The sequence below is a fragment of the Nyctereutes procyonoides genome, unplaced genomic scaffold (assembly GCF_905146905.1).
Source record: "Nyctereutes procyonoides isolate TBG_1078 unplaced genomic scaffold, NYPRO_anot_genome, whole genome shotgun sequence".
Classification (NCBI taxonomy): Eukaryota; Metazoa; Chordata; class Mammalia; order Carnivora; family Canidae; genus Nyctereutes; species Nyctereutes procyonoides.
Window position 1 is genome coordinate 65,537,559 of NW_026575146.1, and position 24,757 is coordinate 65,562,315.

The 24,757-nt window shown below is 44.3% G+C and overlaps 1 protein-coding gene across 4 annotated transcripts; it reads left to right on the top strand.

Annotated features, from left to right (window-relative positions):
* Nucleotides 1–150: 150 nt before the first annotated feature.
* On the top strand, nucleotides 151–23,098 carry NOL8 (nucleolar protein 8). 4 transcript variants are annotated; one of them, XM_055309618.1, is made up of 17 exons: nucleotides 542–676; nucleotides 768–909; nucleotides 1,377–1,439; nucleotides 2,702–2,780; nucleotides 4,743–4,878; nucleotides 5,371–5,439; nucleotides 7,329–9,146; nucleotides 10,331–10,423; nucleotides 10,863–10,985; nucleotides 11,165–11,255; nucleotides 13,137–13,275; nucleotides 14,420–14,497; nucleotides 18,710–18,978; nucleotides 20,386–20,506; nucleotides 20,974–21,044; nucleotides 22,411–22,490; nucleotides 22,921–23,098. In XM_055309618.1, exons 2-17 carry the CDS (start codon nucleotides 771–773, stop codon nucleotides 22,969–22,971), a joined length of 3,420 nt encoding a protein of 1,139 aa, XP_055165593.1. In that variant the 5' UTR covers nucleotides 542–676; nucleotides 768–770; the 3' UTR covers nucleotides 22,972–23,098. The 4 variants fall into 4 exon arrangements, with proteins under 4 accessions (XP_055165592.1, XP_055165593.1, XP_055165595.1 ...); XM_055309617.1 differs by having other exon boundaries at nucleotides 151–909; XM_055309620.1 differs by lacking the exons at nucleotides 542–676; nucleotides 4,743–4,878 and having other exon boundaries at nucleotides 855–909.
* Nucleotides 23,099–24,757: the final 1,659 nt, after the last annotated feature.

Here is a 24,757-nt window from a genome sequence, read left to right on the forward strand (position 1 = left end):
GCGCGGACCGCGCGGTGGTGAAGTGGACTTGGGGTGCGGGAGGCGGCGGGGTCGTCTCTGGGTCTTTGGGAGGGAAGGGCGGGGGGAGGCCCCTGGAAAGCTGGGGGCGGTAGCTCACGCCCCGAGCTCTAGCGCGACTCTGAGCGCTGTTCGTAGTCGCGCGTGGTGCGGTGGGGGTCTGGCAGTCCTGGGGGAGGGCAGGGTCCGTGCCCTCTAACCCCAGAAGGGCTTTCCAGCACCCTTCCCGGTGCAGCCTGCCGGGCTCTGAGATCAGAGTGGGTGGTCACGGTGTGCTTCAGCGCGGGTTCACCCTACCTGAGCCGCCGCCGCGCGAGCTGTGGAAAAAACGGCCTGTCCTCGCCTCGCTGGGCAGACGCCCGCGGTGTGGCCGCGCGGGACCTGCCTCCCCCGTGTGCCCGTCACGGACGGAGGAGCACCGGTCTGTGCCCAGGCCACGTCTCGTCTCCACCGGTTGCGCTCCAAGTGCGCGAACGAATGAAGGGAAAACACTGACAGCTGCACACATCAGTGGCCGGGAAGTGTGTCCGCCTCTGCACGGGTGTACGACTGCGGTTACGAAGTGCGTTCCCAGGACACGGACTCAGGGCCTGAGCAGAGTGTCCCCGGATAAAATTCGGAGGGAGACCCAGGTCCCGGCGACCCATGTGATCTGGAGGTGCGGGGAAAGGAGCGCTGGGGGGTTCGCTGCGGAAGTGACAAGAAGTAGGAGGCCGTTCCGAGTGGGTGGAGACGTGTTTTCCCTGCAGGACATGAGGGCAGACGACGCGGTAAAGCGCCTGTTCGTGGGCGGCCTCGGCCGGGACGTGACCTCCGCGGACCTACGGGACCGGTTCAGCAGATTCGGGGACGTTTCCGAGGTGGAGATGATCACTCGGAGAGATGACCAAGGTAACTCGTCCTCGTGGGTCCTTAAGGCCTGTTCAATCCCTCTGGAGTGTCATAGAGTAGGGAAGCCCTAGGGCGGAGTGGTGTGTATACAGGCCCCTGCTGCGAAGGTGTGATATAAAATGTGGAACTGGCCCAGGTTTACATTTCTGAAGTCAAAAGGCATTCTAAATTGCAAAACATCTGCTTTCTGAAACATGCAGCTTTCCATTTACAAAGCTAAAATTCTAATATTTACCAGGTGTCCTGTTAGACTGTAACATACAATTGAAATTTTAACTGCTTAACCCTTCTTTTTCTTTTGAAATATTTCGATACGTGCATACAAAAATGCAATCTTTGTATCCAATGAAAAACAAGATTTTTCTTTGAAAAAGTAAGATTCCAAAGGTTATTGTTCTAAGTTAAAAACTTAATCATTTTTACATTGTTCTGTGGGTAAAAGTTTAATCCTTTTTTTTTTTTTTAAGGAAACCCACAGAAAGTCTTTGCATATATCAACATCAGAGTGGCAGAAGAAAACCTGAACAAATGTAAGTAAGATTGTTTTATTCTTTCTATTTGTCAGTTGATGTCACTGTATAACTTAGAATAACTTTGGTACTAAATCTAAACCTTAACCACCACTTGAGAAACATCCAGAGGAATAGCCATGGTCAAGAGAATCCCAACATCCTACAACTCAGCAGATTTAGGTCCATCCCATTTGGCGGCAGCAGACACATGGCAGATCATTGCTCAAACGTGGTATTCTCAGATATTTTAGACAAGAGAACACATGTTCATAGAAACTGTTAAACATTGAATATTATGCCAATCTCTTCCTTTCCTGGTGTGTTCATTTCTCAGGCAGCATATTCTTGTCATTAATCATCCTTAGGGGGGCTTTACAGCATGCCCTTGTAAGACCATATTCTTAAAATTATGAAATCTCTATTGGTAATATGTGCGACTTATTAGAGGCTGCAAAGTCAAGACACTGAAAAGAAAACATGCTAATGGAGAAAGCCATCAGCCTTCTGTGTTCTCATTTGCAAAAAAAAAAAAAAAATTGATGTATCCTCTTACTTAGTGAGAAATAAGTGGTGGTTAAGAACAGCTCTGCTATGTGACTTGTGACAAATTGTTTAACCTAGAAGCCCCAGTTTACTTACCTGAAATGTGACAGAGATACTGCTGATGTCATGACCGTAAAGTATAAATTGAGTAAAACATTTGTGCTTAGTGTAGTACCGAAAACATAGAAACTTCTGTTTGTGGTTATTACTAATGAAGTTGATGGTAGGTAATAAGAATCAGCTTTTGGGGCGTAGCAGTTGAAACCCAGTTTAGTCATCTGCAGCTAATTTATTTGCAAGTTACATAGCAATAATTAGCGTGAGACAATGAAGTTCTACAGGATTTCAGTATTTTCTGATTCACTCTCTAAAATTAATTCATGTTTTATAGTTTTAGTAGGAGTGATAATGATGAAATGTCAAAAAAATGTCATTCACCTGAGGTTCCTAGCATATCTTTGTGGAAGAATGATAAATTTCGCTCTATGTTTTACATGTTTGCTTTATTCAGTTCTTCCAGGAACACTGGTTGATAGAGAACTTAGGGACTCCTTGGTGGGTCACAGCTGACACCAGGATCTAGGCCTTTTCTCCCTTGGTCGTGTTTGCTGTATCTCTTCTGTGCCTCTTTGTGATAAACAAGTGTGCTTTTTTGGTACTAGCTAATTAGAAAAGGCACATGCTGCCATATATTTCTGCATCACTGTGTATTTGGGTAATAATTCTGTGCTTTATAGGTATGTCTATTTTAAATAAAACAAAATGGAAAGGTGGAACACTACAAATTCAACTGGCAAAAGAAAGTTTTTTGCACAGGTAAGATTTGTTCTGCATGAATTTAAACCCTATTTCATTATATTGTAAGTGGTTTTATACATTTACATAATTGATTTGAAACTATCAAGTAGTGTGTTACTGCGATCTTAACATTCAAACATAAGTAGAGCTAAAATCCTTTTTTTAAAAAAAAAAAAAGATTTGATTTATTTATTCATGAGAGACACAGAGAGAGGCACAGACACAGGCAGAGGGAGAAGCAGGCTCCATGCAGGGAGCCCGACATGGGACTGATCCCAGGTCTCCAGGATCACACCCTGGGCTGAAGGCGGCGCTAAACCGCTGAGCCACCCAGGCTGCCCTAAAATCCCTTTCAACTGTGACTCTCTACAACCCCAGATGCACAAAAAAATGCAGTATGTTTACATATGTTGTTTTTTGGGTTTTTTTTTTTTTGAGATTTTATTTATTCATTTGACACAGAATATACAGGTAAGGGTAGCAGAAGACAGAGAGAGAGGAGCAGACTCCCCACTGAGCAGGGAGCCCAACTCGGGACTCAATCCCAGGGCCTTGAGATCACGACCTGAGCCAAAGTCAGATGCTTAACTCACTGAGCCACCCAGGAGCCCCCAACATATGTTTCAACTTAGGGTATATTTACCTACTTCATCTTTGTAAACACAACCTTCTGTGAGGCTGTAGATGATCCCCCTTTTTTGTAATGATTTAGCACTGTTTTAGAAAATAGACTATACCACAGGGTACTTGGTTGTCCCCCTCTGATGATGGACATTTAGATTTTTTCCACTTCTCATAATAGATGAACCTTGAGGATGGTCTTACATAGTGCAAGGGGTTTTTGGGTTTATGTCCACAGGGGAGTTGCTATATCATAGGCTTATGTACATTTAGAATTTTAGTAGACGCTACCAAATCGCTTATGTTGATTTTGGCTGTTTATGATACAATCATACAAAGACACAAAGATAATAGGAAGTCCCTGTATGAGAGGCATAAGGTTAATTTTGCAAGTTACTTAAAAATAAGGTATTGTAATAACCATTAGAGCATATTAAGATCCTGAGAGATACTATTCTCAAGGAGAGAGACTCTGTGGGTTTGGGAACTTTCCAAATAGGAACCAGTTTTAGGGATGTATAGCTGGCGTGACCAGAAGAGTTGATTAAGTTGTTCTAGGACCAGGAAATGGGAAGTAGACTACGGAAGGCATAGTTTGAAGGACGGTGAGAATCTGACACGGCTTTTCAGCTCAGGGCCTCTGTGAACAGGGTAGTGATGGGACTTTATCCATTAGCAATTCAGTGCCTACTCTGCAGGAGGTAGAGCCCTGGTTCTGAGCAGGGTGAGCATGTAGTGCTGCTGCTTGGGAATATCTGGGCATGTGTGCTTAAAAAGCATGACTCTGGGATCCCTGGGTGGCGCAGCGGTTTGGCACCTGCCTTTGGCCCAGGGCGCAATCCTGGAGACCCGGGATCGAATCCCATATCAGGCTCCCTGCATGGAGCCTGCTTCTCCCTCTGCCTGTGTCTCTGCCTCTCTGTCTCTCTCTGTGTGACTATCATGAATAAATAAATAAAATCTTTAAAAAAAAAAAAAAAAAACATGACTCTGTCATTCTGGAAGGTGGAACATAAAGGAGACAGACCAGAGGCAAAGAAGCCCATGAGGATGGTCAGTGTAGCTGCCCAGGCCTGAATAAGTTGGGGGAGTTTGAATTGGAAGCTTGAGATGGCATTCTACATTCTTTCCATTTAGAAGGTGGAAATAATCAGGACTTAGCAGACTGGGCTCTGAAAGGCACCTCTTTCTCATAAAGAGTGGAGCGATTGAGGATGGAAGGGGAAAATTGAAAGGTCCTGAATAATCACTATGAAGTCAAACAGCTTTACAGGATTTAAAAAAAAACAAAAAACAAAAAAAACCATTGTTGAGAGCATGGTTAGCTTTCAACTCTTTTATTTATTTATATTTATTCAGATTGGCCCAAGAAAGAGAAGAAGCAAAAGCAAAGAAAGAGAAATCAACAATAGGCAATACCAGCTTTTTGGAAAAGATGAAAGTGGTGGATTTCCATATGAAAGCTGTGCCAGGAACAGAAGTGCCAGGGCACAAAGTGAGTCTCTACTGGCAGCCTGAGTAGCCCAGGAACCGAGTCCTCAGTCTGTGTGACCATGGGTGCTGTGTCTAGAGCAGTTGCTTTTTCCCTTGCTTTGAAGCACAATCCAGGCAGTGCTCTATGGTTTTCAAAGTGTGTTTACAAGTCTCCAATAAGCACAGTTCTCCCTCATCTTACAGGAAGAAATCAAAATCCAAGTGAAGGTGGGTCTCCCAAGGGACATATGTGGTGAGGCTACAACTTTTAATGATTGGTGTTTTTGTTGCGTTCTACATGATTTATATGGGACTCATAGCTGCCCCACTTGTCCTTGTTTTTCTTTACTCATACACTCTTTTTGAAAACTCATGTTTCATCATCAAAGACAAAACCGAACAGTAATCATGACTTACTACAAGTTTGATTTTTAAAGTTATGTTTATGCAATGCAGTTATTTTTTTCCATTTCTGACATACATAGTAAATGTATTCTTTTTTTTTTTCTTTTAGAATTGGGTTGTGAGTAAATTTGGAAGAGTCTTACCTGTCCTTCACCTAAAGAATCAACATAAGCGTAAAATATCCTTTCAGTTGACCTTTCAAAGTAACTATTATTTACCACAGCAGCGGATACTTACAGAAGTTCACTTCATCCCATTAGAATTTCACTGCCTCTGTCAGTAAATTTTATTTTATTTTATTTTTTTTGTCAGTAAATTTTAGATGCTTAAATTTTTATGTTCTACATCTCTAGGCAAGATAAGACCTACCTGCTTACCAGTGTGAAATAATGAGAGGCAAGTGAGAGTGTAAAGAGGTTTTATACTAGTGAGTGATATAAGTGACACTTGTCAAAGCACTTGAACCTGTTAACTTGTTTGACATGATTCAGGGCCATTCCTTCGGTACTATAGAAGGGTGAGGCAGCTTGGCTTGTAGTGAAAGAAGGCATTGGAGGAGGTGGGGTATGGTTTGCATAGCAGAAAGTGATAGGAAGAAGACCAGGCAGAGGGAAGGTGGTAGGTAGGAACATGTAGATAGATGGGCAGGAGAATGGTGAGTTGAAGTCATGTGTACCCTGGATGCGCAAATTTGGATACCTGTTCCCTTGAGGAAATGAAGTCAGATTGTTCAGGACCTTGAATTCCTAGCATCACAGGCTTGTGGATAGAGCTGTAACCTTGTGTGCCAGTCAGGGAAGCAAAAGCAGCTCCAGGTATTCCAGAGGGGATGTGGTATATACAACTGGGATAAACAGGTGCTGAAGGAGCAAGCAGCTGATGGTCACGATGTCCACTGCAGCAGACCACTACCACCCAGAGAACCAGAGGTATGTCCTCATTACTCACAGCTGCTGTGCTACCTGGGGCCCCTGGAGGCCTGGCCACACCTTCTCCTGCTCCCCTGCCAGGGCCCCTAATGTCAAGGAAAGCTGACATCTTCTCAGCCTTCTCTGTGTAGCAGCTACCAACAGCAAGAGGAGGACATTCAAGGACAGTGTGAAGCTGGGCAACAAGAGATACCGCCTGGCACATCTCACATATTTGGTGTGCCTTCAGTAGTTACCAAAGGCTAATTTAGTTGTCATTAGGAGTGATCTCCCAAAGCGACATATGCTTGCCTATTCATGTTTTAGAAAATCAGCAAATGCTAGCTGTCATCACAACACTTTGACGTTAACTAGAATTTTTCTGGACAATGTCAGCAACAAAACAGGCCTGGGAGAGAATTACTAGCTTTCTAATAAATATCTACAAAATGGGGCTTAGCAGTTTAGTGCCGCCTTCAGCCCAGGGCCGGATCCTGGAGACCCGGGATCGAGTCCCACGTCAGGCTCCCTGCATGGAGGCTACTTTTCCCTTTGCCTGTGTCTCTGGAGACCCGGGATCAAGTCCCACGTCAGGCTCCCTGCATGGAGCCTGCTTCTCCCTCTGCCTGTGTCTCTGCCTCTCTCTCTGTGTCTCTCATGAATAAATAAATAAAATCTTTAAAAAAAAAAAAAAAAAACCTACAAAATGCGGAGAGTGACCAGAATATGGAATGGATGTTACTGAACTGGGAGAATCAGAGCTAGAATGAGCCAGTACTGAGGAGGCAGGAATGGCCAAACACAGTTGGAGTGAAGGATGTACAACACCCAGCTGTGCCCTGCTCATGCCCCTGTGCTCTGCTTTATGGTATCAGTACAGGTTCACAGAGAACTGCTTGTGGCCCCTGTGCCTGGAATATAACCTGAACAAGTTTGCTTTTCCTGCGGGTGAACCATGATGGTGCTTGGTTTCAACTCTGGACATGCCAGTTTCACAGACCTGAGGTCACCCAGGGAAGTGCCCATATTGCTTGATGAGAAAGGGAGGGCAGGCCAAGTAAGGGAGCTGCTCAAGATCAGACTCCTCCTTGTATTTCACCACAGTGATGGGTTTTCCTAAAATCTGGTGCTTCTGTTTTATTCCTTGACTTGTGGTAACATCATGAAGTATGACCCATCGAAATACTGCCACAACCTAAAGAAGATTGCAGAGGATGTCACACATGCCACCCCTGTCTCCAGCCTCACCTGGGAACTGGAAGGTGGGGATAACCCTATGAATAAGAAGCAACGAGGGGAGTTCTGTGCTGTTCACAGTCCCCCCGAGAAGAGAGTCAAAGTGCAGAAGAACGAGGCACCTGCTGCATCTCCAGCTGTGAGACCCAGACCCCACACGGTCCGGAGGAGTCCACATCCCACACAGCAAGAGGCAGCACAGGAAGTGCCCTGTAAACCCATCACTACTCAGTCACCCCATGCCCCTGCTTCTCACTGTCAGAAACTTAAAAACGTATTTGTTCAGACCTCTGGCATGGGAGCTGCCAGGAGCAGAGATCATATGTCTGATGACGATACTGATTCTGAAGAGGAGATAAGACTAGTGATTGCTCGAGAGGAAAGCCTGGGGAAAACCACATGGTCCTCAGTGGGTGACTCTGCAGATGAGCCATTTGAAGTCGTACGAGGGGACTTCAAGTCAGGTGTCCAAAAGCTGCCTTCTGTAACAGCGTTAGGCATCAGTGGCGTCTCCTGCCAGGATGGGGAAGGTAATGTCCTAGGAAATGAAAGCAACTATGATTCAGGAGATACAGATGAGATTGTCACAGCAAAGAAAAAGGCTGGTAAGATCAAAAACACAGAGTTTTCACAGATGGAAAGGTCTGCATGCAAGAAAACATCTTTGGAAAATAGAAGAAACTGTGAGCTTTCGGATCATTGTGTTAAAGCACAAAAAAGAAAGACTAACCCAGAGCAAGCCGTTGGTGCTAGGGTTACACTTCACTGCAGCAGCAGGGAAGATGCAGATTCTGAGTCAGAATTCTCTGAGTCTTCCGGAGATGAGGAGGATGACGCCATGATGAAAAACTGCCTCCGTGTGCAGCTCACATTAGCTGATCTGGAACAGCTGGCTTGTGGTGACCTTCAGTCTCCAGAAGATCCTGAGAGCAGTGGCCAGGAAACCACCGCCAAGGCTGACAGGACTCCAGGTGGCCTGCAGAGAGCCCGGCCATGTATCTGTCCCGAGGAGATTGTGGCTGCCCTTTTAGAAGGAGAAGAGAATACTTGTGAAAAACAGAAATCAAAGGAAAACAACTTAAAGCCAAAATTCCAGGCTTTCAAGGGGGTGGGCTGTCTCTATGGAAAAGAATCAGTAAGAAAACCCTTAAAAGAGAACGTTGCCTCTGACAATGTAAATACAGATCAGAATTCCTTGAAACTTGGTCCCAGCAGCATGTCTGTGGAGAAGGGGTGTCCACCTGCCTATGGCTCATCAAGCAAAATAACTCCTCTCCAACATGCAAGGAGGACAAATGACCCAAACCAAACTCAGCCTCGAAAGAGACAGTCTGCTTTCAAGAGCCAGAATGACAAGATGGTGTCTGCTAGCAGTTTGGAAGTGGGACGTAGAAATCCTATTTCTAGTCTGTTGCCATTAAAAGATGAGAGATCTTTAAGTATTGGTACAAAGATCCCCACGGTAGGCTTTGATGAAGACTGCTGCCACAGGACCAGGGAGGCTGGAGAGAGCTCCGGGCAGAGTGGCCAGCCAGCGACTGGGAAAGCACCAGGGGACTCTTCCAAAAGAGACGCTCAGGAAAGCAGTGCCAGCTTCCCTCTTGGTGTGAACAGTTGGTCCAGTGTTGATGCTAAGGAGAAGCATGCTGAAGACAATCAGAAGCGTTTGGCAGCCTTGGACGCAAGGCAGAAAGCTAAGGAAGTGCGGAAGAAGCTGGTTCATAATGCGCTGGCGGACTTGGTGAGTGCGCTCCTGGTCTGGGCACCACAAGTCCACCCTTCCTTCCTGTGGAGCCATCCCAGCACCCACCCTTCTCACACTGTGTTCCTTGAGTTAGAAGCTTTTGTCACCTTGTATCTTTATACCAGAGAAATCAAGATTGAATTCTGTTCACTGAAAACATTTTAAAGTTTTATTTGTGATTTCTTTTCCTTTGGAAGCTGTAACTGGTGTAATTCTGTGACACGTCCTAATGTGTCAGAATTCACATATATATTCTGCTAAGATTCTCTATGCTGACTTTACCCATTCTTTCAACAACCATGTCTGTGAAGTCCTGGCCATCATACAGTGCTAGGCCTGTGGAATGAGGATTGAGGTCCCTGCCTCTGGCCCATTGGCTCATGGTGTTGTGGGCCCATGGAAGCCAGAGAGAAGAGTGCCCATGCACCCCAGCAAGTCAGCTGGGAGGAGTGGTGGGGGGCTCCCTCAGCCTGAACAGAGTCTAAGGTAGAGGGATCTATGGGAACTGGCTGACGGAGGCAGAAGGGTGGGAAAGGAGAGGAAAGACATTCGGGGGAAGACGGGGGCAGTTTGTACAAAGAAGAGTTTGCAGTCAGTGTAACTGAGATGTACAGGGACGAGGATGCTGGAGTGAAGAGCAGGGCAAGTGGCGGGAAGGCTCTGGATGTGGGACTTTGTTCTGTGGCTGTGGAAAGAAGGGGGTGAAGATTCATGTGTGTATATTGAAACAGAAATCCACACACTACGGCTCATAGGCATCCAGCCCAGGGCCCGTTGTGGTATAGCCTCCAATTCAAGAATGCTTTCTATGTTTATAAAGCATTTTAAAGAAGAAAATATAAGACCAGGATTATATGTAGCCTACAAAACCCAAAATATTTTCTCTCTGGTCCCTCACAGAAAACAGTAGCCAGCTCGACCTGGGAAAGATGGTTCAGGCCCTAACAACAGGGGAGGTCATGAGCCAGAACCAAGGCAGTGACAGTGGGAATAGACTTAAAAGATACCAGGAAGGTCCACACTTGGAACTAACTTGAGAACCAATTGGGCAAGAAGTCTTAATTTTCCATCTTAGGAAACAAGCGGGTGGTGGCATTCACACTAAGGAATGAGACAGGGCCTTGGCCAGGAAAGGAGACAGGGGCTGTCTTATGGTTTGATACCTTTGTCCACTCCTCTAGGATGGTCATCCAGAGAACAAACCAACACACATCATTTTTGACTCTGACAGTGACACAGAGGAGCAAAGCCATCTGGGTGAGGAGCCCATAGAGGTAGGTAGCTGAGGACATCCTTGTGGGCATTCCACCACTCTTGGCTACCAGGGCCTCCTCACAACAGCCACATTCAACATGAGGTCCTCCTGAGCCCCCAGGGCACCTCCGACTACCATTCGCACCAACACCTGGGGCCTTGGAGACTTTCCCCCATATGAATCTCCCCTCACATAATCTGCCAGGCAGCATCACTACTAGTGAAACCCTGTAGACAGTGCCCCCCACCCCCAATCCAGCTGTCCTCAGAGCTCCCCGCTTAGTGACCCAAGAGGCCATGCCAATGTGCTTGAGTTAGGAGTTTCTATACTAACCATTTACCCTTTCCTGGGAGATGCATCTGGGTTACTGTTTCTTAAACGAGAGAGGAAGATTGCAGATTGCCTCAGTTGTTAATGAGCACTGCTGTGTACGTCCACCATGTGCATCTCTGTTCCAGGAGTCCATGAGCAGAGCAGCTGGGAGGCTGTTTGATAGCAGCGAGGATGAACAATCTGGATCCGAAGATGATAGTCACAGGTTCCAAATTAAACCTCAGTTTGAGGGCAGAGCTGGGCAGAAGGTTAGTGAAGACCAGATAATCCCACCTGCAACATGTCCTCGTTTGTGGTGCGCTGGGTCCACCCGGGTAGAGCTGCTGTCCGGGACTCCGGGGTGTGGGAGGGGCACGTGCAGGGTCTTGTGTAAGAGCATGGTCATGGGAACATGGCTCCCAGCTGAGCTGTCTGTGTGTCTGTGTAGCTCATGGACTTGCAGTCTCACTTCGGCACCGACCACAGATTCCGCATGGACTCCCGATTTCTGGAGAGTGACAGTGAAGAGGAGCAGGAAGGTAAATATCTCACTGTCCCAACAGTCCTGATGTCAGAGCTGGGGGTCCCTGTGAAGTCAGGTGGTTGACAAGAAACTGCACTCAAGACCTGGAACCATGAGGCTTGTGCTGCCCTTCTTCCCGGAACACAGTTAGGTCTTGGGTCCCCAGACCTTCCACCCTGCCAGCTTTCTAGTTACCACTCCCATCTTTTTCATTCTAAACTTGAAATTAAAGCATAAAGTGCATGTAATTCAGAAGTGGTGGCTTTTTATTGAAAATGCACACTCTGATTCTTTGAGGTGAGTATTCTATGTAGTCTACATCTCTGAAAACCAAGGTTCAGAGAGTAATTTTTCCAGGGTCCACACCAACTTGTGTTTTTGAGCCATGGAATAGCCTGCTTTGGGTGCTGTGACTGGAGATTGCCTTCTGGGCTTTGGCCTCTTGGATCTGTGTTCCCTCACAGCTGTGGATGCCTGGTTTGTCAAGTGCCCTGGCGTTACCACAGGCTTCCACCTCTGCAGCCTGCCTGTGGCTTCTGTTGCTATTGACCACTTTGAGATGTTCTCTTCCCCTGCTCCTGTTGCAGCCTAACTCCCCTCATTTTCCTCCTCATACCCTTTGCTTCTAGGTTAAGATGCTTCCTGAGGTCCTTAGGTTCCCTGTGGCTTCAGCCTCTCCTTGTCCATGAGTTGTTTCCACATGTGGGTCTCCTCTGCTCCAGACTGTTCTGTTCCCAGCGCCTGATGGACGTTTCTCACTGGTGTCCCTGCCCGCAGTAATGCTATGCAAGCCACCTGTGGTTCTCTCTCCAGCAGCTCAGACCCCCCCCCTGTTTCTGCTGGTGGCACATCCATCCTTAGCACAGTCAGAGGACCTTTTATTTCATTCCCTCCCAACTTTTCAGGCTTAATTTTTAGTGAATCACAGTGACTCTTCTGCAGGCAAGTGACACAGGTCAAAATGAAAATTGCCATTTTTCAAAGTGAAAGTTGTCGCATATTAGCACATGCACGATTCAACCTAATACACTGTAAACACTGCATTTTCTTCAATGTATGTGTTCATTTTGTTTCCTACACCTGGCAGACACCCCCTCAAGGGATCCACTTTTCTTTCCTGCCTTAGACTACACCTGGTTTATAAAGCATTTCTTGATGCAAGTGAACATAGTGTCTACCTCCTTTGAATCCTTAGACACATGGGGGATTTCTATAGAGAACTTACTTAAACTAGTGTTTTATTCAGGTGTCTACTTAGTTGCTTATCTTCTGCAGTGAGTTCAGGGATCTTCCAGGCTTCTCTGTATTTTGGTCTGTAATCCAGACTAGCTGTGTTTTTTGTATGATGTTTGCGTTTCTTGTCGTTGAAGATAACAGTGTAACAGCGTTTGGGTCCATGATGCCCTGCGTGTGTAGGACACATAGCTCTTCCTGCAGCATTTATTACTGAATCAAAGGCCGAGGAACTGTCTCACAACGTGTTAGGAGAGTTGCCATCCATCACTATCTTTCATTTTTAAGTTGACATGTAATATAAAATAGGTTTTTAGAGTGTTAGAAAGTCAGAGTCTGTAATCTCCATGGTTTTGTGATTGGCATCTTGCTATGTTACATTATCAATCTTTACCTTAAAAACTTTGACTTGTCACTGAAAGCCATCAAATGCAGATTGTTTTCATAATTACAGGTGGAAATGGGACTTTTCATTTGTTGGTCATGTGACTTCTGGATTCCCTGTGGCACTGGAGGGTCATGGGGTTGGGGAGCTTAGGAAAAATAGGTTTGGATTTTTCTCCTGTCTGAACGTGCTTTGCCCATGTTTGATACTTGATAATTGATGATTGAGGCTCCTCAAGTTGTTTGCCAAGAGATTACTAAATGTCCCTTTCCCTCTAAGAGGTAAATGAGAAGAAAACAGCCGGGGAAGAGGAGCTTGCTGCAGAGAAGCTCAAAGCCCTGAACGTCGTGCAGAGTGTTTTGCACACCACCTTGAGCAACTCTATGCACAAAGGATCAGTAGCTGCCAAGAAATTTAGGTGTGGTTTATGTTCTTGTCTGTTACACCCTATTTTCCTTGGACATAAATGCCTAATTGAACTCAGTTTAAAACTAGGCCATTAAAAAAAAAATGAGGCCATTTTAACATCCTAGGGAGGGCAGTTGGCAAAATGTATCAGACCCTCAAAAATATACTTATCGTTGACCCAGTGGCTCACTTCAAGAAACTAAAATTTTTTCTTTATTTTTGTGTTTAGATGTCAGAGCGGCATTGCTTTCAAGTGAAGCAGCTGGGCAGTGGTTTCAATATTAACTATAAAACTATATAAATGTAACTTTTCATTACAGAAAATTTTAAACACAAAATTTGTAGAAACTGGTGTATTAAAACCCTGGTACACCAGCTTCTCCAGTCACCAACATGTGATCACTTCTCTGGTTTTTTTTGTTTTGGGGGGGGCTTTGTTTGCTTTTCTTTAAGCTCTTGGCCCAACAGGGAACATAAACTCACTATCTGGAGATTAAGAGTCATGTGCATTACAGACTGAGCCAGCCAGGCACCCCCACTTTTCCTTTCTATACTTTTACTCACTTCCCCCTGTTTTCACTACTAAAATACTTAAAATATAATTAAATTTAATTTGTTTAATTATATTTTATAATTAAGTAATTTTAATTTAATTAATTTAAAATATAAAATATTTTATGCAAATCCAGCTTTATCTGTATTTTAGTATGTGTGAAATAATTTTCAATGTTAAAAAAAGATTCAGAGAAACTCCAAACTAGGTAACTTAAGATATGGCTTTCTGATAAGATTCTTTTTTTTTTTTTTTTTTTTTATAAATTTTTATTTATTTATGATAGTCACACACACAGAGAGAGAGAGAGAGAGAGGCAGAGACACAGGCAGAGGGAGAAGCAGGCTCCATGCACAGGGAGCCCGACGTGGGATTCGATCCCGGGTCTCCAGGATCGCGCCCTGGGTCAAAGGCAGGCGCCAAACCGCTGCGCCACCCAGGGATCCCTCTGATAAGATTCTGATACTCTTCTTTGAGTGTGTGGTTTTGTCTTGCTCAAAAACTGGAATTGTTCCAATGTTGAATTATAATTTGCTATTAATTTTTTGCATTATGTTCTGATTTCTCTCTGCCAACTTATTCATGTCCGTTACGTACACAGGGACGTCATACGTTATGATCCAACAAGGCATGACCACTCCACTTACGAGAGGAAGAGCAATGATAAACCAAAGGAAAGGTAAATCAGGTACTTCTCTCTGTAGCAGGATCATAGAAACTAATCTCATTTCAGACAAGGAGAGAAATAGACAGTAACCCATCTCCACGCATTGGTCCGCATCGTATCTAGTTTAGGACCAGGGAGGGAAAAGTTAGAGTGAAACTATTGTCATGGCGGAAAAGGTCTTTCCCTTTAAACAAAGGGATCTCATGCATATAAGTGACACATGTTCCTGGGCCCGTGTGGTGTCCCCATCTTGTATTACTGTCTCTTGTCTGTGGTAACACATCACCATAGACTTGCTGAAAACCACAGAAGGTATCTTCTCGCATTTCTGGAGACTAGGAGCCTGAGATCAAGGGTCTTAGAAGAACTGTGTTCTCTTAGGAGGCCGGGGGCAAATATCTGTGTCCCACCTCACTCCTGGCCTCCACTGACCGCCAGTAGTCCATCGCATCCCTTCATTGTGGCTGCCATGGCCTCCTGTTCTGTGTCTTTCATATTTGTGTCTATTGTGGGGACACTTGTGATTGCACTTAGGGATAATCCTGGAAAATCTCTTTGTGAGGTACTTAATAACTCTACAAAGATCTTTTTTCCAAATAAGGGAATATTCACAGGTTTTAGAAATTAGGGCCTGGACATATCTTTCTGGGGGCAGCGATTCAGTCGCCTACTCTGCTATAGTGTGATAGAGCTGCTGTTTCCTGCGCATTTGCTGTCACACTATCAGTTTGTTAAAAACTGCAAATACATGGAGCAACCACTACTCTGCCTGGTTTAGTGCCTTTATTTTCCTACCATTAAAATCACTAAGGGCCATGCGGTATCCTGAGTTAGAACCTGGAATAAAAAAGACATTTGGTGAAGAAAATGGGAAAGTGAGAACAAGGCTTGAGTTGAGTTAACCGTAATGTATTGATAGTAACCTTTTAGTTCTGTTGGCTGCATTGTATTTACAGTGAATGCTGCCATTCGGAGAACTAAGTGAAGGCTGTTTGGGATTGGTGTCTCCCAGGGCAGATGACCCAAAGAGAAGGAGGAGGCCATAGCCTTCAGTCTTAAGTCACTGACAATCAGCCCTATTCAGTTTTCTTGAAACAAGTCACCAACCCCAGCCCATATACTGTGATGGGGGTGGGGGGCTTGGAAACTACACCTCTTAAGGGGAGGAGTAATGAGGAATTTGTGGACATACTTGAAACTGCCATAATCTGTCCATTGGCCACAGATTGTGTATACATTCTTGCCACATGCAGGATACACTCACCCCTCCCTGGAGGCCCCAGAAGCCTCACTTGTACAGTATCTGTTCACAGTCTGGGGTCCTCTCATCCAAATCAGATCTAGAGGCAGATGAGGCCCAATGGTCATGGCTCCTTTAGTACAGCTCTTCTGATGAGAGACAAGAGGACTGTGAGCTTACAGGGACAAGTCACCTTTCCCTCCACAAACACACATTGGTGGCACAGGCTCAGGATGGTTGCTGTCAGCCCCGCTGTTCACCTGAGGGAAGCAGGAGGCATGGGGGTCACTGGCCCACAGCAACTCTAAGGTCCAGACTGGGAAGTGTGGGCAGTTTTTGGCTAGAACCACAGGCCTGGTAATAATTCTCTGTGGTTCTTGACTCTGCCTTCTGAATCATCCTTTTGTTTTAGTGAATGGTGGCATGTGTTGGTGACTTAGTGATTTTTCTCAGCCTGCTCTTTGCTTGTAGAAATGTGGGAATCCAAAAGCCTCATCACTGTAGAATGCCTTTATACCTGTCGATCCAAGCTGGTGTTTCCGCTAACCTATTTCTCTTAAACTATTGGAGGGCCTCCTGTGAATCTTCTTGAGGTTTACTCTCATGAGGCAGAAACCACAGCCACCAATCATTTCTGAGAGAAGCTGTTTTACTGTGGGCTTCTGCTGAGACGCCACCTGTAAAGTCTTTAGGAGTTTTATTGGTCAGATGGTTGAGGTTTTTGAGCTATGACGAGGGTCTTAACAAAGGAATTTCCTTTCTATTTAGACTTGGGTCTATAGATTTCTCTGTTACAGATCAGACAGAAAGCATATTGTCTGTTGTGGTGACTCTGCTCTGCCTTCATGAGTGGGAAATGGCCACAGCTGATCAGAAGCAAAGTGAAGGAGGCTGTGTTCTAATAAAAGTATTAGCCAGACACGTTTACACTCACATAATCTATCCATGTCACAAAATCATGTTTTTATTTTTCCAGCCATTTCAAAGCATAAAAGATATTCTTAATCTGCAGTCCACATATAATTAGGCAGCAGCCTGGATCTGGTTCTTGGGCATAGTTTGCCAGCACCTGCTTTAGACCATGTTTTCCTGTGTCTTAGATTGGATCTTTGCTTAGAGGCCATTTAAGTAAATTTTAATTTAAATTTAAGTAAAATTTCATGTCATTTGCCTTCTAGAAATTAGGGGTCTTCCAAACCATGAGGTCCAAGCTCCTGTAAGAAAGTCTTTAGTTTCACTGTCTGCCCACTTTGTACCACAGGCAGCAAGAAGAAACCAGCAGATACCTTCAGACCCTCCCAGACGTCTTCCTAGCTCATTCCCTATTTGTAGGCATTTCCCAAGTTCTCCTTTAATGGAGGCAACACAGTGCTGTCCAGCTTTGTGCCGTAGCAGAGCAAGGATCCCTTCCATCTGGGTTCCAACAGCATTTACCTCAGTGTCCTTTTAGGTCCTATTTTCTGTGGGTCAGGAATTTAGGGGTGCTTCACTGGGTAGTTGTGGCTCACGCTCTCAGAAGACTTCCTGCAGGATGACCCACCCACATGTCTGTTGGCTGGAGGCCTCAGGTGCTTGCCTTACGTGTGGGCACTTGCGTGTTCTTCCAGCATGGCAGCTGGCTCCCCCCAAAGCCGGCGATGTGCAGGGGAGAGCACAAGAATGCTGTGGTGCCTTCTGTGACCCTCAGTAGTCACACACCCTTCACATCTGCCTCATTGCATTCCTCAAGGTCCATGAAGCCCAGCCCACGCTAGGGAATGGCGGAATTCTACATCTTAAGGAAAAAGGATCAAAGGGTCTTCGGACCACTTTTAAAACCACCACATAGTAGTTCAAGGATAATCTCATGGAACTGCCTAAAGTACACCATTTTTCACAGAACTCAGTTTCATGGGCATCTCTGTCTTATATCCTAGCAGGATGGTGTTTTAAATGAAGTATTAAAAATTTCTTTCCAGGGCAGCCCGGGTAGCTCAGCAGTTTAGCGCCGCCTTCAGCCAGGGTGTGATCCTGGAGATCCGGGATCAAGTCCCAGGTCGGGCTTCCTGCATGGAGCCTGTTTCTCCCTCTCCCTGTGTCTCTGCCTCTCTCTCTCTGTGTCTCTCATGAATAAATAAGTAAAATCTTTTTTTAAAAAAAATAATTTCTTTCCATGATAGTCTCTCCCAATAAGATAAACATTTAGGACATCTTGTTCACTTACTATTCTAGGTAATACAGTTAGAATTTTGGCCCAGTATTATTCATGATATGTGGAGTGGCCTATAATAGGAAAAAGGATTTTAATTTTTTTTTTAAGATTTTATTCATGAAAGACAGGCAGAGACACAGGCAGAGGTTATCAGGCTTCATGCAGGGAGCCTGACGTGGGACTCGATCCCAGCTCTCCAGGATCAGGCCCTGGGCTGAAGGCAGTGCTAAACTGCTGAGCCACCCAGGCTGCCCGGATTTTAATCTTTTAATAGCTCAAAACTCAATGTTGGAAACAGCTATGTAAGGTTTTGTCTGAGATCAAAGAAAATAAATGCAGAGCAGGAATATAGTAACATCAGCATTTCATATCAAGATAGACTTAGCATGTTTATAATTCATTTTTAAAATTTAATTATGACAGTCTTTTTACACCAATTTTGTAAAACAGCATTTTAGAACTTAGAAGTTAACGGTTTAAGCATGTTTGTTTTGTAGTCAGGTAACAGGCATGTTGCAGTTAAGTGATTTTGTTGCTTAAAGCTAATATCTCAGGTGTGATTTCTGGAATGTAGTGCAGAGGATAGGATGATATGATTTGTGTATAATGTTTGGAGTTGCTTAGCATAGTTTTGTGTATTAAAAGCTTATTGGTCAGTTTCTGCTTTTATGAATAGAGTCTTATATGTGAATCCTCTTGGTTGTTGAAAGAATGAGATTTGTTTTCCAAAGTGTTCTTGTAATTTCTGGCAACTGATGGTCTATTTGTGATGTGTCTGTAAATGTCACTGCAGTAAAGCAAAACGGAGGAAGCAAAGGGAGGAGGCCGAGAAGCTGCCTGAGGTGTCTAAGGAGATGTATTATAGCATTGCTGCGGACTTAAAAGAAATATTTCAAGCTACAAAAGTTTCCAGTGAAACAACAGACAACACACCCTCTAATGAGACTTGTGATGGTGAGAAAGTGGAAGTCCATAACCCCACCACTCTGACGACTGGGGCTGAGCAGCCTAGCAGCTTCACCTTCTCCTTTTTCGATTCAGATGTTAAAGATGTAAAAGAAGGTACTTTTTAATTTTTTTTTAACACTTTCCCTTCAGGCAGCTTGAACGTGATTGATTCTACGTTAAGTGTAATGGTGCAACATTAGCAGAGGGAGGAATTTTTTTCTTCCATCAGATGAACAATATAAGATTCGGTGTCATATGGCCAAAAACAACATAGCAGGAGCTCAGTGTGACCCCAAGGGAAGCCAGAGAGTGACGTGCAGCCTGCCTTCTTCTGAGTAGAAACAATCCCCAAGAGTATATAGTAAGCCCTTCATCTAAATAGCTTCATGCCTTACGTGCAGTTAGAAAAGCCAAGGACCTGTGGGAAGCCAGTGCCATCTGGTAGAGAACGGAGGAAACGCACTCCTTGGCTCTAGACGGATCTACTTTGTCATCCATATGCCAGTTGTTTCAGACATTCTCCATGGAAGTGGGCCAGAATCTGAAGAAAACAACAAACATACAATTTTGCATTCCATTTCAGAAAGTTACCTGTAAAGGCCAACATGAGCCAAAGTTAGCAATGCCTGTTACTTAGGGACAGTCTCCCCTGGTAAGAGAGACCACTGTTCCTCCTCTGGTGTTCACAGTGGAAAGAGCGTTCCTGGAAGTTCACTGTAAACTCCAGAAGAGTACATGCTAACATACACACAGTGTATGTGAAGATCAGCACTCAGTACTTCATGTCAGTTCTGTGCTCCTCCAACAGGAGGTACAGTGGTCCTGTTTTTCAAAATTAGTTGTAAATAAGATACGGTGGTACAGTCACCGTATGCTCTGTTGACAGCATGCTCTGGCCCATGTTGTCCGTTTAAGGACCAGGGTCAGTTGCAAACTCTTGAGTGGAGCTGCTGTGATATTGACGGTAATTCCTGCAGCCGAGAGCCAGGTGTGAGAAACTGGCCTTGGAATGAGCGATGAGACCCCTCCGTGACCTAGGAGGTATGACTTTGGTGCTTGGGGAACCTGGGGCACTGTGCACAACTTTCAGCAGCTCCAGAAAGTCTAAACATACATTCCTTTCCTCAGTGATGAATACAGGAGGGAAACCTGCATTCACTGTATTGCGCTCTATTTTAAGCTTCTCTTGCTAGCACAAGTGCTACTCTGGGTTCCTTCTTTTAAATTATGTTGCCCGTTTATAAACCTTTGGTTTTTATGTCTTTTTATAGTATTATCATATTCCTTATCAGATCACCCTGGCAATGCCAAAAAATAGGACACCTTCTCTCAATTTGTACTTAAAAATCTAAAAAGATGCTACCTATTTTAAATTAATGGTTAAGATCCTGGACACTAAAAAAAAAAAAAAAAAAAGATCCTGGACACTTACAGATATATGTGCATATGTGCATGGTGAAAGTGACCAAATGAGTCTGTGTGGCTACAGCCCTGTCCCCTTCTGTTGCCATGACAACACAGACACCTACAGAGCCGAGGCAGTGAAAACCGGGAAGGTTGTCTGGCAGGGAGCCTCTCGTTTCCAAGACAGCAGCTCTGGAGAGGAGGATGTTGCTGAAGAAACAGAAGGCAGGAAGTCCAGGTAAGCAGTTTCTTTCTGCAGAAAGCCTCAGACCTGCTGATGGAAGGATCCACAAGACAACGTAATTTCCTTCTTGGCTCCTTTAGAGTTCTCCAGCCTTTTTGTGATGGGAAGCATGTTTCCTCTTCCTTCAAACTGGGTAGCACTGGATTGGGGGGTATGAAGTCCCTGGTCTGGAAGGAGGACCCCAGAGCCATCCCACAGGAAACACTGGCTGGTTGGGGGGTAGCAATAATGGGATGAGACCGTCGCAACCAGTGTGGGACTTCAAACAGTCCTTGTTACCAAAGTTTCAGATACAAGAGAGGAATCCTGAATGGAGACAAGGCAGAGTCACTTTAAACCAAAATGAGCAAATAGGAGATCTATTTAAGGAATGGTTCACTTATATTTGCAGTGGAAACATTTCATCTGAAATACTGAAATAAACTAACCAGTATCTGTCTCTCTCTCTCCTCTTGCTTCAGAGAAGTATCATTACCTGAAAAAGAGAGCACTAGATTTTTCTTTTTTTCTAAGAATGATGAAAGACTTGGTGGTAAGTCCATTTCTCCATTAAATGGTATAAAACAGGAAACAGTACAGCTCTCACCACTACACATTCCAGTACAGAAACACACATCCAGGAAAGAAGCATTTGGCAAAAATTGTGACCCTTTGCAATGCCGTGTGGTTTAGCGGTCCCTGTTAGGCTGATGCTGATGGACTTGTTAAGCCCTGGAATACTGAAAGCTCCCACTCACACCTCCCTCCCTCGTTTGTTATTGATGAAATTTTGGAATATAGGTAAGGTTTAGTGGGGTGAAGTACAGAGTTGGCGACCAAGAAAGAATTCTTGAGATGTCTGATATGAAATGGTGGTCTTATTAAATATGGGGACAGGACCCATGGGCAGGAAGAGCTGCTGCCCTGGGCCTGTGAGGGGTGGCTAATTATATACCTGGGAGTTGGGAGGGGTTTGGAAATAGCATACTCGTAGGATTTTGGAAGCCAGGTTTCCAGGACCTTGAGGCAGGATAGCTATTGTTAGGAAGAGGTCACTTACCTCCGTCTAATAAAACCTGAGTCATGAGACCTTTCGGATGTATATGGGTGGGCCATCTGCTTGGGGACGATCACCAACATGTATCTTGGGAGGTTAGAGATAAAGGAAATTTATAAAGGAGTTTTTATACTCCTTTATAGTTAAAGTAGTTAAAGTAGTTAGTATAGTTAAAGTAGACTAACAGGATCCTGGGGGTCGGGCTAAGATTGCCTTCTGCCCTCAGCAAAGTATTAACATCAAGACAGTGGAGTCCATAGAGGAATGTCCCTCTGCCTGTTTCAAGGATTTGTCTATGTGCTGCCTGGGACTTGTGCTTTGTCCTCAGCTAGTCCTCTGTTCCCCCATCAATTATCATCAATAAGGGCTTCTTTGTTATGGGAACTTGCTTAGATTCCAGACCTGCAAAACTGTTTTTAGGACCCTGAAAGTTCAGGCTCTTGGTGAATTCTTTTCTTAAAGCCTAGCACAAACAGAAACCAAGATACATAATAGTAATACATAAACAGTAAAATCCTAGAAGTTCTATATTTTCATTTTGGTTCTTCTTTTGATTTTGATTTTATTTTTTTTATTCATGAGAGAGGCAGAGACATAGGCAGAGGGAGAAACAGACTCCCCATAGGGAGCCTGATGCAGGACTTGATCTCAGGACCCCAGAATCATGCCCTGAGCCGAAGGCAGATGCTCAACCACTGAGCCATCCTGGTGTCCCTCTATATTTTCATTTTGTAAAAAAATGGATATATATTCTTAAAATTAACAAATTAGGGGGGGAATGGTGTTAACTAGAATTGAAGCCCTTGATAATGCCAGCGCTAGTGTATCATCCATTTTAAAGGCATTAATCTCCTGCTTGTAGGTTCTGATTTATTCTGGAGAGGAGTGGGAAGTAATATTAGCAGGAATTCTTGGGAGACTAGAACAAACAACTTGAGAATGGTGAGTAACTATCTCTGTATTGATTGTCTCCTAAAATGTGCTATTTTGTTAGTATTTGCCTAGTGTAATGTTTCAGACACAAAGGGTAGCACCTGAGACCATGACTTAAATGCTCAGTTCCAGCGCACGGAGGGGCACTGTTTAGGTCACGACACACCTGGTGCAGGTTAGCAGCCTGCAGAACAGCCAACTTAGGGACCCAAGCTCAGCCACACTTAAGTATCAGTAAATCACGAGATTTTTGAAAGACAAATAGTTTCCATGGCAGACATTTAGAAAGTTTGAATACTCTTTGTTCATTCAAAGTGAGCACTCCCATAGTGGTTTACATAATTCTAACATTGAATAACCTAAATTTTATTTTTATAGCTACTGAACACCTTGAAAGTGATTCACATTTATTTTTAACAAAGGCTTGATATTTTTATAGGACTGTCGGAAGAAACATAAAGATGCCAAAAGGAGAGTGAAACCAAAATAATAAATGTCAGCATTGGTTTTGATATGAATGTGAAGAAGCCTTGCCTATGGAAATTGGGTGATGCAGAAAATAATTTTAAGTGAGAAAGAAATTCATAGTGAATGAGTATTAAAATGTGCTTGATGGATATCATTGTCTTTTTCTGTAGATTTCCTTTGTATCTCTTCCTAAGTAATTTTTCAAAAAATAACCTGAATTTTTTTTTCAACAAAGCATAAGATAATCCCCCAAAATATTTTTTATATATCATCTCTGTGCTGTCCTCAGTAACTACTGGGTATCTTCTAACGCAGGTTTTACATAAAGTCTTTTTAAATGTATGAGTAAGAGCACTTTTGTTTTCCACGTTCAGCTTTGTGTGAATTATAGACTACTTGACATACTTATTTCTTTTTTTTTTTAATGTAGTGTTTTTTTTGTTTTGTTTTTAATTTTTATTTATTTATGATAGTCACACACAGAGAGAGAGAGAGGCAGAGACACAGGCAGAGGGAGAAGCAGGCTCCATGCACCGGGAGCCTGACGTGGGATTCGATCCCGGGTCTCCAGGATCGCACCCTGGGCCAAAGGCAGGCGCTAAACCGCTGCGCCACCCAGGGATCCCGACATACTTATTTCTGATTGTATAGAATATACTTTACCTCCATTTTGCCTTTTTTTTTAAAGAAGTTGAATACAAATCAGCCTGACTTCTGTACTTGTGTCCTGATGAACAACTAACTGAAATGCAAGACATTTCAGACAAGCAACACTTGCATATGACAGCCAGCACTCATAACATCACGTGCTCTCCTTAATGCCCATCACCCAGGTACCCCATTATCTATTGACTTCCTACTCTAACAATTGAGATTCAACTCTGATCTGAGTTGTGGATTTTGACCACATTTAACTTTTTTCCTAGAATCTCCCCTCCACACACACACTCGCTCAACTTCTGGATTTAGCCTTATCACTTTTCAACAGTGCCATTAAGTTGTTTCTCAATCCAACTTTTAAATTATCAGAACTGTCATCCCCACCTTTTCTCCTCAAGGCATCTCTCCTGCTCTAATCTGGAATGGCTGGACAGATGATAAAAATGAACAACACAGAGTGGAGTCCTTCTGGTTAATAAGCTGAAGAAACACTAGTAGATGTAGGTGCCCAGCTGAGTTCCTGACTAGAGTTTCCCCCTTGAGCAAGGCCACGAGACCCCAACTCTCATCCTGGAGTGGGACTGTGAACAAATGCTTGCACAGACTTGCCCAGGGATACAGGAAGCTGCTGCAGGATTGCTCTGCATTTGTAAGGCCTCCCCTCTCCTTCAGTCTCTGGTGCCAAAGCCTGAAGCCCGCTGCCCTTCCGCTCCAGCTTCCCTTTGTTTTTTTTTTTTTGTTTTGTTTTGTTTTGTTTTTAATTATTTATGATAGTAACACAGAGAGAGAGAGAGGCAGAGACACAGGCAGAGGGAGAAGCAGGCTCCATGCACCGGGAGCCCGACGTGGGATTCGATCCCGGGTCTCCAGGATCGCGCCCTGGGCCAAACCGCTGCGCCACCCAGGGATCCCTTCCCTTTGGTTTTGAACTAGCAGATCCAGGTGCCAGCAGACCCATGGCACTGACAATAAACTAAACGAGCAGATCGATAAAGCAGCAAATACATATTTTCATCACAGGAAATGTTAAGACAGGGATAACTAAACCTGGTAAACAAGCATTTCCTTCCCTTCTATTGTGTTGCTGTGTGCGTGAGGTTCGTGAACCATGGCTGTACAGGAGGATGCAGGGACTCCGGAGGGCTGCG

Excerpts from the sequence above, each read along its gene's own strand:
- NOL8 (XM_055309617.1), top strand. The coding sequence starts at position 771 with ATGAGGGCAGACGACGCGGTAAAGCGCCTGTTCGTGGGCGGCCTCGGC. Across the intron at positions 10,424-10,862 it reads TGGGTGAGGAGCCCATAGAG|GAGTCCATGAGCAGAGCAGC; the intron begins GTAGGTAGCTGA and ends TCTCTGTTCCAG. Across the intron at positions 11,256-13,136 it reads CAGTGAAGAGGAGCAGGAAG|AGGTAAATGAGAAGAAAACA; the intron begins GTAAATATCTCA and ends TTTCCCTCTAAG.